The sequence below is a fragment of the Nestor notabilis genome, unplaced genomic scaffold (assembly GCF_000696875.1).
Source record: "Nestor notabilis isolate BGI_N333 unplaced genomic scaffold, ASM69687v1 scaffold16274, whole genome shotgun sequence".
Lineage (NCBI taxonomy): Eukaryota > Metazoa > Chordata > Aves > Psittaciformes > Psittacidae > Nestor > Nestor notabilis.
Genome location: NW_009927029.1, coordinates 742 through 13620, shown reverse-complemented (window position 1 = coordinate 13620; position 12879 = coordinate 742). Strand labels below are relative to the sequence as shown.

Here is a 12879-nt window from a genome sequence, read left to right as displayed (position 1 = left end):
AGGAATGGGCATGAATGAAATCACTGCCTGTAACTCCCAGGACTGATAACTGAAACTTCCCTCCACAGCAGGGTTTTAGGGTGAGCTGAAGCAATTCTTTCCCTTCACTTCCTCATCTGGAAATGTTCAAATAACCCAGCAATACCTAGTCTCATATCTGGAGTGAAACACACCAATGATTCACTCTCCATCTCATTTGTAACTACCGTTCTTTCAGAGAGCTATTTACAGTGTCCCTCTTGGCATTGCTTTGGCTCAGCCTCTTCATGTCTGTAGTTCTTGGTACCCTTTACAAAACAGGTGATGAGGCCAAAGACCTGCCATCCTTTTGTACAGCGGGAAGCAGAATGCCACTGAAGCATCCTTTGTTTTCCTTTGAGGACAGGCTTTCACTGTGAAGCTAACAGATAACACTGTAGGGCTCATGTGCTCTCCTTATCTGGGAGCCAGATTGGTCTGTGGGGTAAAAGCTGGAGAGAGGAGCATAGCTGTGCAGGACAGATGTTCTTTGCCATTCTTTGTCTCCGGATTTCTCTTCCCTTCCATCCTACCACTACCAGTTCCAAACCTCTGCTTCTCAGCTGTTGATAAGGGATTTGTTGATAGGGGGATTATAGCCAAGCAATCAGGTTGATTTAAAAAGTGGGATTTATTGGACAGTAGCAGCTGAATACAGAAAAACATCTCATTTTGTGAATGGAGATAAAACTCGGTACAAAGAGGGATTTTAATGTCTTTCTGGAAGCTGGATGTTGATGAAGAGATAATCATCACTTTCTCCTACACAAAGGAAGGGGTCACTCCTGTGACTCCATTCGTCTGGGGCCTGAGATAAGCCAGTTGCACAGAGAACCTTATCAATCACTCTGGCCTTCTTGTTTTCCAGGTTGTTGGCTCTCAAGCTAGAATCTTATATTCTGATCAGAGGGGTCGTGTGTCTATAGCCGTGGCTATTAATCGAGCCATTTCCGAAGGGAGGATTAAGGTTTGTCGTTTTGTCTTTGTGATTTGGTAATTGTGATTAATATCTGAGACTGGGCTGACAGGTGGGGAAGAAGAGAGCTTCAACCAGTGAGAGCAGAAGTGCCTGCTGCTTACATGGGATCTCATTTCCTGAAGGCATCACTCCATAATTATTCCCGTTACTTGCTGTGTGTACAGCAGCATCAGACCAAGGCGTTGTCACTTGTTCATCTCCACCTCTCTCATAGCTGAATTACCCATTTTGAAGGGGTGAACTCATGTAAAACTCAGACCTTTCCTGGCTGGAATGCATTCTGCTTTTTGTTACTCAGAAAATGCTTGTTGAAGTATTTCAAATGCTGTTGACCTTCTCAGGACTCAAAATGAACGTCACTGCAAGCTAGGCTCAAAAAATAAACCTGACCAGACTGAGCACTCCCCTGGAGCTTTGACTGACCAGGTCACACTCCCAGGCCCTTTGGATTTAGTTGTGTCCATTCTGTGTTTCTGTAAATCTCCATTCCTCTTCTTGCAAGCTGGGTGCTCGTGTCTATTTTCAGTGATGTCCTAATTCACTGCCAGCATAAACCAGAGCCAGCTAATTCCAGACCACACCATGCCAAGAGTGAATTATTCTTGTATAAACCTCATGCATGGCAAATGATGACCTGGAAGCTGATCTAGTTTCATAGTGTCACCTAAATTCCAGATCAAGAATGGACCTGTTCGAGCCATATGAAATCCCTGATTTTCACTCCTAACTTCTTTTTAGTCTTGAAGTTTCCCAAGATAATAAAATAGTGTGAAAATCTGATAGTTTTCATTTTCAGCAGCAAACAAGAACTACTTTTCAATGATTTTTGCATGCTGAAATGGCTCTGATATTTCAGCATAGAAATGCTCAGATGAAATGACATCATGGCAGCCCCTCTTCTCCCTGCCCTCCTTTGAGGATGCTACTGGCATAAAACGAAGCTCTTGTTCTTAGTTATGGAAGGAACGTGGCTTTCATGAACAGCATGTGAACAACTGGTTTATAGTAAATAACAGGCAGAGAAGGTGTTTCAGGGGGTTTAGGAGAGGGGCAAAGCTGAGGGTTGAAATGCCTGAAGACAGAAGTAAATTCAGCAAATGATCATCCTGGGTAGCAAATGAAGGATTCCATTCGCTTGTCCTTGGCTTTTTGCAGGCTCCAGTAGTCCTGAGCCGAGATCACCACGATGTGAGTGGGACTGACAGTCCTTACAGAGAAACCTCAAACATCTATGATGGATCAGCCTTTTGTGCAGGTCAGCAGAGCAGCTGAGGCTTGTCTGTCCGGGCAAACGAGGGAATTGCTTTACAAGAGAAACTGGGGGTTTATGCAAAACTTTTAAAATGCTTTTATTTAACCCTTTAATCCCAATTAATCAGATTTCCTGAGAAGGTTTGTGGGATTTGACAGTGATAGGGATGAATGTGGAGATACTTAAATAGGAGAGGTCCAGGAAAGTGCTGAGTATTCAATGAAGATGCACCAGGTTTACCTAGATGCAAATGCAGAGCAGTCTGCCCGAGGACTCTATCTTCCATTTGACTTTGCACCTCATTGTTTCAAAGAGGGGATCCGAGCAGAATTACAGATGTATTTCCTTGGGATCCACAAGGAATTAGCTCTATAATAGTATTATGCTTAGAGCAAAAAGATTCACAGATGTGTTAATTTCATTGCTTGAGGACTTGGAAAACAGGCTGGGGTTTCTGAAAGGAACTTTTCTTATCATAAGGGAACATACTTTGATAGTGAAAGCATCAGAAAGGAACACAAACATTCTGAGTTCAACTCCAAGCCTTGCTGCTCAGTTACAGTGTGACTGTGGGCAAATCACGGAGGTTTGCTATACAAAAGGTGCCTTTAAATCTGCACTCCTGCCCTGAGCTAACCAGACCCTGCTTTTAAGTTGATGAAATGATGCTTTAGAGAAATTAACCCAAGAAATATCAGATTGGAGACCTGAAAAAATGAGTGAAGTACTAAGCAATTTCTAAGCTAAATCTTCCTCAATTTTCCATCCATAAAGTGGAAATGATGATAATAGCTTTCGCCCACTAGTGTTCCTGCATGTCATGAACTGACAATCACAAAGTGGTGTGAGACAGGAGGCTACAAGCTGCTCTTGAAGGAGATATTGTGGTAGAGGTAGCTGAGTATATTGAATTACTTCCATTATGGCAATTCATAATAGAACCAAATTATGGCTCAATTATAAGAAGAAAAGTTCCCTGCTATCACAACTGGATCTCCTGATGAAATGAGGCTTTTAGCCATGCCTATCAGTCCCACTTCAACACTTCTTGAGCCTGTTGGCTCATTCTAATAGGTCAGATAGATGCCTTGAATAATGCTTGGTTCTGGCAAGCTGTGAGAAAATGGTGCAGCTGCACAGAGAACAGCAATCCAAAGTAAGGTCTCCACCTTAGGGCAGTAGAAACAAGGCTTACTAAACCCCATTGCTCATCGTGCTGTGTGTTTTTCTTTGCATTTTGTGGTTTGCATGAACCATTTGCCATCTTCAAGGGCTTATCTAAAGCCTGTTGACCACTGATTTCAGTGGTCTTTGAAACCAGGCCTGTTTTACCAGATGATGAACTACTGGAGGTAATAAAAGAACATAGAATCTTTTAGGTTAAGGGAAAAAACCCTTAAGATCATCAAGTCCAACCATCTTAGGTGTTCCTCTCTGCCTTCTTTCCTGTTTTAACACCACATTTGAGCTGGTTCAGGCAAAATTGGTTCCTCTGTAGCACACAGGAATTTTCCAGAGCATTTGCCTGTCTCGTTGTGTTTTACAGTAAGTTCCTCAGTCTGATCCTTGGCAAATAGGGGTCATTGCTGTTCTGCAAAGTGTTTCAGCACAGACATTTGCAGTTAGTGACCTTTATCAAAGCCAAGGAGCAGCACGTTGCTGCAGTGTTAGTTCACTTGCCATCTCCTTGTCGAACCTCCACTCTTCTCACACTAGTGACTGAGGAAGAAATCTGTACATTATAGAATATGGGGATTTTGATTTCTTCCACTCCCTCCTGACAGCAGTGTAATTATGATAATTGGGTTATTAAAGTGACATAATGCCAGATAAAAGATGCCATAATGGGGCTTTTGACAGGGTTTAACATAGCTTAGTGCTCAAGTAAACTCGTTTTTCCATCAGAGACGTAACTGTGGGGCTGTGAATGTGGCTGGTGGGGATATTGTTGTTTGTCTCATTTTTTGCTGTTAAAAGCACAGCAAATTATGTGTTAAATCCATCCTGAATTAGATCTGGACAAATGTTTTCAGTTTTACCCTGTTATCCTCCGAGTTGCATCTCTTTTCACATCTCTGGGTTTATGCTTTAGCACAAAGTGTGGTCAATATACAAAACTCTAGTGAATTTCAGTGGAAATCATGCATTTGTCATTAGTCAAATTACATTTGTCTGCTAAATTCTTTTTCTTCATTTCTTTAAACAAATGAATCCTCCTGTGTTATTTCAACAGTTCATGTTTGGATTAAAGTTCCCCCATGTCCAGAGAATCAGGGCCGGTGTATATCTTATCCCAGCTTTGTCCCCAAAATGCAGCTCCTTAGCTTTCAACTGGCTTCTGCACAAAGGTGAATTAACTCTGCAGTCTGATCTGAAAATACTTCTGAGAACTGCAAGGTGTGTAGTTTTACAGGCGGGCCCTCCAGTTTTGAAACCCTCCATGTGGATGTGTCCAGCCTCTGTTCTTGCATGACTGAGCCCAGAGGAGGCCATGAAGTTGATCAGAAGGCTGGAGCATCTCTGCTGTGGCTGCCCCATCCCTGGCAGTGTTCAAGGCCAGGTTGGACACAGGGGCTTGGAGCAATCTGCTCTAGTGGAAGGTGTCCCTGCCCGGGGCAGGGGTTGGAACTGGATGAGCTTTAAGGCCCTTTCCAACAAAAGCCATTCCATGATAATCAAGGTGTCGGTGGAAGAATTGAGCAGCACAACAACAACCTGAATGCAGCACATCAGATCCATAACGCTTTTCCTTTCCTCTCCTCCTCTCCTAGACATGGCAGTACAGAACTTTGTAGGAGATGCGTTCAGAGGAGCAACCTGGGTTGCGCTGCACAACGGTGGTGGAGTTGGCTGGTAAGAACTTATCCATGTTTCTAAAGCTGGGCTCTGGGTCCTGTTACTACTGCTGTGTACATGTGTGGGGAGGAGAGGCAGGAGAGGAACTGCAGGAAAGATGTATTACTGGAGTGGTCGTGATCATGGGAAGGATGGGCTTGGAAACGAGGGCTGAAAGGATGTATCATAATGCAAAGTGTGATATTGTATCAGGCTTTTTAAATCAATGCCCATATGTCTCCAAAAAGTGTTTTGGACATTGGCCACAGCTCAGTTTGAGGAACTTAATTTGCCAAACAAGGACAGCCTGCCATGGTCTTTATGAACAGATCCTGCTTCCAAAGTTGTCTTCACACATGCACAGCCAGAGTGCTAGTGGATGGATTGTGTTTAGGTTTTCTCTTAAGCTGTATTTGAATCTGTGACCTTAAGACCCCAATATAAACGCTCATGTGCTAAAGCGTAATGAGGGGTTATTGATACAAACCAGCTCAGGTGCCAGCAAACCCCCAGTCTTTGTCTCCTTGCTCATGCTTGGTAGGATAAAAGACAAGTAAGGACTGGATTAAACATCTCTTTCACATCAGATGCAGAGCCAAGAGAAAGGCCTAGGCTGAGAAGCAGAACGAAGAAAATATTATATATGGAGAGAGAAACTCATCTCCTTCATATGCCACTAAAGGTTACTCTGGACTGGCAGAGATGTAGGGGAAAGGAGAGCCTGGCCACACTGCAGAGACTTTGGTTCTGGTTTGATCTTTCCTGCATAGTCCAACAAAGTCTTTCCCATTTATGATCATAGAATGGTGAGGGTTGGAAAGTCAAGTTTTCATTTGGTGGTGTCACCAGTCCTAAGGGGCACAACCCTCTGTTAAATACTGTAGTGAACCCTCACACTTCCCTGGTCTAACCAGTTCTGGATTATGCCAACAGCAAGCCAAAGAACTTGTAGCAGATGTTATCCAAGGAGACATTTGATGATACTTAATAGTTATTCATTTGGATGAGCTGAATCTAGAAAATATCCCTTCGAGTCAGATGGAGAATTCCCTCAGCTGTACTCCGATTCCTTTGAGTTCAGTGAAGTAGCTGGTGAATGGCAGATACATGAGAGCAGAATTGAATGATGGGGTAAGAAAACTTTCTGAGGGCTTAGACACATGGAGTAAAAATCTGCCTTTACTGATTTCAGTGATAATACCCACCATGGCCAGGATTTTATTTACAACTTCCACAGTTCTGAATGGAAAATACATGGTGGAATATTTTCCTACTCTGCTCATCACAGACTCCAGCAGCAGACTAGTTCTGCCTGAATTGCCTTAGCTGAGTTTAACCTCTTAAAATATCTGCTTATGAAATACCAGCAAAGAAAATAACTTTCTGCTACATGTTGTGCAGAATATTTGGGGTATTTTAATGATAACTATAATGACTAGAATTGCTTCTGCCACAAATGTTTTGTGCATTGATGATGCTTAATTCAAAGACACAAATGGTTGTATTCCCTCTCTCTCTGGTTTCTGTAAGGCCAATTCTTCCTGCACATTTCCAGCCCTCTGAGCAATTCAAAGAGCGACTGGCTGAATGGTGAGACTGCCCTTTACATCTGGAAGGTGGGCACTGACCACTCTGCAATCTCAGTTGTATTGTTTGAGTTGTTTCTTGGGTGGAGTTACATCATTGGAGGGAAGCCCTTCCCAAGGCAGAGCAGAGGTGCTGTGATTTATGTGATACATCAGAAATTAGTGTGTGGCTATTCCTTGAAACAGAAGTATCAATGGAAAACAAGGATTTAGTTATCCTTTCTGACATTTCCTATGGCTGCTTAGCAGCTTGTCACTGTGGAACAATATCTGCTTACCTTGTTCTCAGGAGCAAACATAGCCCCCTGCTTAAATCACTGTGCTTCTGTGAGGAATGCAGAGTCTGAAAATTGAGCCTATCTCTGCATGGGCCTTACAAAGCCACCATGCTGAGACTCAAGAGGTGGTGACAATGTTGTGTCATTAGATGCTGGGGTCTGGAGACCTGTGGCACAACAGGGGGCTCTGCTTGGCTTAACTCATCAGGGTACCACCCTGGCTAGTTAAAGGCTACAGCCCTTTGTCTTCTACAAGAGGAAGAGAGGAATAATTTAAAGGTGGTGAAAGCAGCAAAACAAACCCCCAAGCATAACAAATTACTCTCTGCTGCCATGTTGTCCCTGTGAGACTAGAGAAGTGCCTTTTACCTGCCTTGTTTTTTCTGTGCTATAGCCTTATGGAACAAACAGAAAAAGCAGGATTAATATTTATTTAGCTGGAATCTGCATCACATGTGCTGTTTGAGAGACTTAAGATTAGCAGTCTTGACTCTAGTTACAGCAAATGAATGTTATTCATTTCTTGCTGCCTGTTTACTTGCAGGGGGATTTACATTAGCTTGGAGCCTGAGTAACCTGTAGTAACAAAAAGGCAGAAGCAATCTCAGTATGAAACTGCACTGCTGACAGTGTGACATCTTGATTGTGAGAGAGGCCTTGATTTCTTTGATCACCTTAGAAGGAGACATCTGGAAATTATAGGAGGTAGCTTAGGTCAAAATGTCACATGTTTCTTTAATTACCTGAAAATGTGACCCAATGGTAATGAAGGCCTAGAGCTTGCCTTTAAAAGTGAGAGGTTGTGCTAGAAAATCCATCCTAACAAACATTGGCGCTTGATTTATGAGTGATTTTTAGACAGGAGGACAGATTCTGATGGGTGATTCTGATTTACACTGGAGTAACACCACAGAAATCAATGGAGAGGCTCTAAATTTATGGAGTGAGATCAGATGCTCACTGTTTATGCTTTAGCTTCAAAGGATGCTCTTTGGGATGCTGTGTGCAGAGGGAATCTTTGCCACCGAAAGAGCATCATCCACCTGTATGGAATAGCTTTATGAAGCACTGTTCCAGAAGCCTGGTTTTCTTGTCAGATATTGCCAACAGGCTGTTTTGAGGTGTGATCACCCTATGATCCCAATTACATTACAGTGGCATCAGTGATGTTCATAAGCGTACTCCAGCACGGTACTTTGACAGCAAAGGACAGTCCTAATTTAATGTCTGCGCTGAAGCAACAGAGCATGGTGAGGTAACTGGCCCTGTTCTTCACCCAGTTACATCTGAATGCTGTCATCCAGTCTGTGCCCCTTTTTTGGAGAAAACAGCAACAACATGAGCTATTCACAAAGCAGAACTTGCAAGAAATGCAGATGTTTAGATGGTTTTCATCCCAAAACGAGACTCAGAATGTAACTAATGAAAAATTTTGCACACTAATAAGATCCTGGGAGTTAAATTTGAGGTTGAAAAGTGTTGACAGTATTTTAAAGAGTCAGAGCTTAAAATATTTAAACATCTCAATTGAAAACATGACTTTGTTTCCAGTTTTCCTGTTAAAGATAAGAAACTGCTTCAGTCAGTGACATTCTGCTGTGAGAACTGTCAGCTGCAAGAAACCTGCCTTTCAAAAGAAATGTGTTTGTAATAATGATATCTCTAAAAATGGTAAAGTGGAGGGTATACACAGAATGGCACCGTGATGGGGAGAACTGGAGCAGTAAGTTCCTTGCTCAGCTATTGATAGGGTCCTACTTAGCACACAGGGTAGTGTATGTAACTAGTAAAAGGCAATTAACATCACATAAGTAACAACATTACATTGAAAATGAGCATATGTGAGTTCTAGTTTGAGGGAGTAGATCTCAGGTGTGTGAGGCTCTGATGTAGCCTCATTTCCCCATTTCCAGAGAAGCTATTGCTGGAAAATGTACAGGAAGAAACTATTCCTTCCTGGACCGGAAGACACCTATCTCCTGTCTGATACATGGATATGTCTGATGTTATTCTATGTACACTTTGCAAACTTATTGTATTAACTATAAAGCACAGAAGACAACATCCTGCTTCCAGGGATCTCCATGGGTAGTTTCTCATACCACAGAGGTTGTATGATGTGCCCCATCCCTCAGGCATGGCAGATGCTTAATTATGACACCAGAACTCTCATAGATTTACAGCAGTGGATAATGATCCAACTGCATTCTCTGCTATTCACCATATGCAATGAAACGGGAACTCGAGCAGGCTCTGAAGTCAGACAAGATGTTCTGCTCTACGTGTTTTCCCTGTCCTTTAAAAACCAGACTGGTATTTCTCCCAAGTATACTCTGTTAGTTTTAACATATTTCTGTTCTTCTTCTGCCAATAAGTCTGCTTCCTGTAATGTTGGCACTGATGTCTTTAAACATCTATGTGTCTCATTCAAAGTGAAGGCTGTTTTGGAAAGGATCGAGGCAGATGTGCATTAAGTGGTGGTTAACACTTTTTTAATAAGATTCTTCTGCTCTCTCATTTGTCTCAGGAGAATATAAATAGATCCATCTGTCTGCTTCAGTAAGTACAGTCCTCCTCCTGATCCTATCTATGTGGCAGGCTTTAGTGTAGCAAATGAACAGCTTAATATTTGAAATACCCCGAGATAGGTTACTCTCCCATCAGCAGGGTTAACCTTTCTCTCTGTTTCTACACCAAGTACAGTCCTCGGGAGATGCAGCACAAGCTTGGCTTGGCACCCCTGCTTGGAGCAGATGCTGGCTGCTAGCTGGGCATTACAAGTGGAATAGGTTTGCTGCATGTCAGGAAATGAGGTCTTTGCTCTCTTAAATCCCCCCTTTTTGTGTGTGTGTGTAAACCAGGTCACTGACGGTGTTTTTTATTCAGCATCGTTTCCATGTTCTCATCCTTGCACTGCAACTGAACAAACCACCTCCTGTGAGTTTTGTGGGATTGGTTTGAATGATTTTGATTTAATTCTCTTACATTTCTATTTTCTAGGGGTGAAGTGATCAATGGAGGATTTGGGCTGGTGTTGGATGGGTCCAAGGAGGCTGAAGAACGGGCGAAGATGATGCTCAGCTGGGATGTGTCCAATGGAGTAAGCAAAACTCATTATATATGTTCACTTTAAGATTTTCCTGCATCCAGGACTATGTTTTTAGGTACTTGGGTTCCAGTGCTCCTATTTTTTTTGGATTTTTCAACTGAATAGGGAATATGAGCACTCAAGCAGGAATTTTTAGCATCTGGCTTTTGTACCCCAGGAATAGCCCTAATGGGCCAAGAGACTAATCCTATTCCTGCTTCTAATATGGGTGGTTATGAGCCTGATTCTGCTGGAATCAATGAGTTGTTTTGTTTGGTTGGGTTTCTTTTTCTCCATCCAACTTCAAAGGACTTTAAGTGCTAAAAGTGGCTGAATAATTCCTTGGTAAGGAACTCATTGTAAAGTGTTGGGACCACCCCTTCTGACTTTACAACATACTGGAGCCCAATAATTCCCACATCTCAGTGTGTGTTTTGTTCTTTTTTAAGCAGAAGGGGAAGCACGCTTACTGTAACTTTGTTAGACATGCTGCCATTGTTATTTGCCTACATAATACAGTTGACAACTGTATGAACTTTAGTCTTGTCTATTGCAAACTTCTAGATCTAGGTATCTTGGAAGGCCTGTCATTTAAGTACCAGCTCATCCAGCCCCTGCTCTACCATTAGAGTTTTTGCCTTCCAGATAGATTCTGCCTGGGTTTAAGACTAGGATCACATCTCTGAAGTGGCAGAGAGGTTTTGACTAAATATTTGCAGGGAACCAAATCACAAACATGACATAGTGATGCACAGCCCAATTAAAGGACAAGACCTGGTGTGTTTCAGCCATGTAACCTCACAAGGACTTGATGGATTGAGGGAGTTCCTTGCCAATACTAATATGATCTGTTCTGGTTTACTTCTCAAGAGAACTGCAGAATTCCTGCTTGCCTTTTCCCATTACAAAAAGCATCAGTTGCTTAAATGACGCTTTCCTCTAAAGCAAGTACTAGTTTTACAGAGCTGGGATTGAGTGCACAATGATTTTTAGTGAGAGAGTTTTGCAAAGTTTATAGGGTACCTGACCCTACCAGTGTACCCGTCCAATGGTATGTTTCTGCGGGAAAATGTACCAAGTCTACCCAAAGAGTGCTCCTAAAAATGAAGTAGATATTACAAAAATGACTTCCCAAATCAGTAAGGAAGCTAGAAACTGGTTGAAAGATTTATTGCTATGAAATTGGGCGCCGGTGTTTGCGCAAGTATTGTGCAAGATGGATGTGGCAAGAGCAACGTATGATTTTTACGCCCATTGATTTTCTGGTCTGGCAGGTTGCCAGGCGCTGCTGGTCGGGTAATGACTATGCTTATGAAACGATCTGCCAAGCAATGAAGGAGAATGCCAGTCTGAAGGTGACTCTCCCTCACAAGGTGGTGGATGAGAACATCCTGGAGCAAGGTGTTAAACATTAGCAGTATTCCAAGCGCAGTTTTGTCCCTGCAGGTACCTTTGAAGTTGCTTCCCTGGTACCCTGTTTTGCTCTTTGGCCAAATGATAAAAGCCTTGTAAATGTCTGTTCCGTGTGAGTTCTTTTTCTTTCCCTTTAACTTGTTAATGGTGCAAACCTGTATCTGTCAGGGATGGTCTTTTCACTAACATACTTGGAACAATGTTTGCAATAAGAAACTATTCATTGTAAGGAAAGGAACTAGAATTGGAAGGGAAAGGGGTTACACAGGTAAACCTGCACTGCCTGCTGCAGATGAGGTGTGATGAGCTGCTGTCCACACGACTGTGGGGTCTCAAGGCTATGCAACTGTTGGGCCCTGTGGTACCTGCCAGGTGAGCACACTCTGCAGTGCTGTATTGCCTCTGGTGCCAGGTAAAGGAAACCATTTGTTTGGAATCACAGCTCATTTCTTTACTCTGTTCACGTACTGTTACATGTCTCCAGATGAATAGCGAGAGTGGCATCTGCTTGTCACTGAGCCTTCTGTGAGGTGCAATCTGCAGTTGATGGGAATTGCTTTATATTATGGAAAACCCGCCCACATTGCCAAGTTATACGATTGAGATGTGAGTAGTTGCCAGCCAGATTTGACAGTCCTTGCTTTGACATATGTTATACATTACTTATTAGTAACAACCACACTGGACTCGGTCCAAAGTTAGTATCTTGGTGTTGTACAAAACCACTCCAGTTTTTACAGCCCAAAAGCACTAGGGTACTGTTTTGTCAGGAGGAACAACCCGAAAATACACTGTTCCAAGCAATGTAGAGCTGCTCCATAGATTCCTCTTAATTCTGAGTTGAAAATCCACCAAAGACAAATTGTTGATGAAATACTTATGATGAATTCTTCAGCTTTTGTTTTGTTTTGGGGTACCTGCCAGTATGCTCACCTTCACATCATAGACAAAAAAGGAACCTTATTTTCATCCCTGTAGCTTTATTGACCAGAGGCTATCAACTTGCAAGTATACTTGTGATTAATGGTGCTCAAGTCCCTGGGAGTTTGTAACTCTGGGCTGTCTGTAGGGAACCATAGAGCCTGAATGTACAAGTGCTATACAAGAGCTACCACTTGAAATTCAGATTTTAAAGTATCAGTAAGGCAAAATGGGTTGCAGAAAGGCATCAGAAAGTGAACTGACGAGCAGTTGCTCACATTTATGATCATTCACTGTTGTTTAACAGTGTATGTAGTGTATATATAGTCATGTGTATACATTTAAATCTGCTTTGGTCTTTGAACTGCACTTCTCAACCCTTAACAAATGTGAATGGACTGAGGTTTGCAGTAACTTTTGGAGGGCTCAGGGAAGCAGTAACCTGTTACTGCCTGGGATGAAATGGGTGGCTTCCAGCACACAGAAACCATACACCAGCACAGTGTGAA

At 42.5% G+C, this 12879-nt stretch overlaps 1 protein-coding gene across 1 annotated transcript in view; it reads left to right on the top strand.

The window, feature by feature from the left end:
- Positions 1-11486, top strand: part of UROC1 (urocanate hydratase 1) — a gene marked incomplete at its 5' end in the record, with an annotated part of 23668 nt that extends 12182 nt beyond the window's left edge. Inside the window, 5 exons of the mRNA XM_010013871.1 lie at positions 887-985; positions 2153-2252; positions 5021-5102; positions 9949-10048; positions 11311-11486. Coding sequence (XP_010012173.1) covers positions 887-985; positions 2153-2252; positions 5021-5102; positions 9949-10048; positions 11311-11451 — 522 coding nt within the window. The remainder of the gene's footprint in view (positions 1-886; positions 986-2152; positions 2253-5020; positions 5103-9948; positions 10049-11310) is intronic.
- Positions 11487-12879: the final 1393 nt, after the last annotated feature.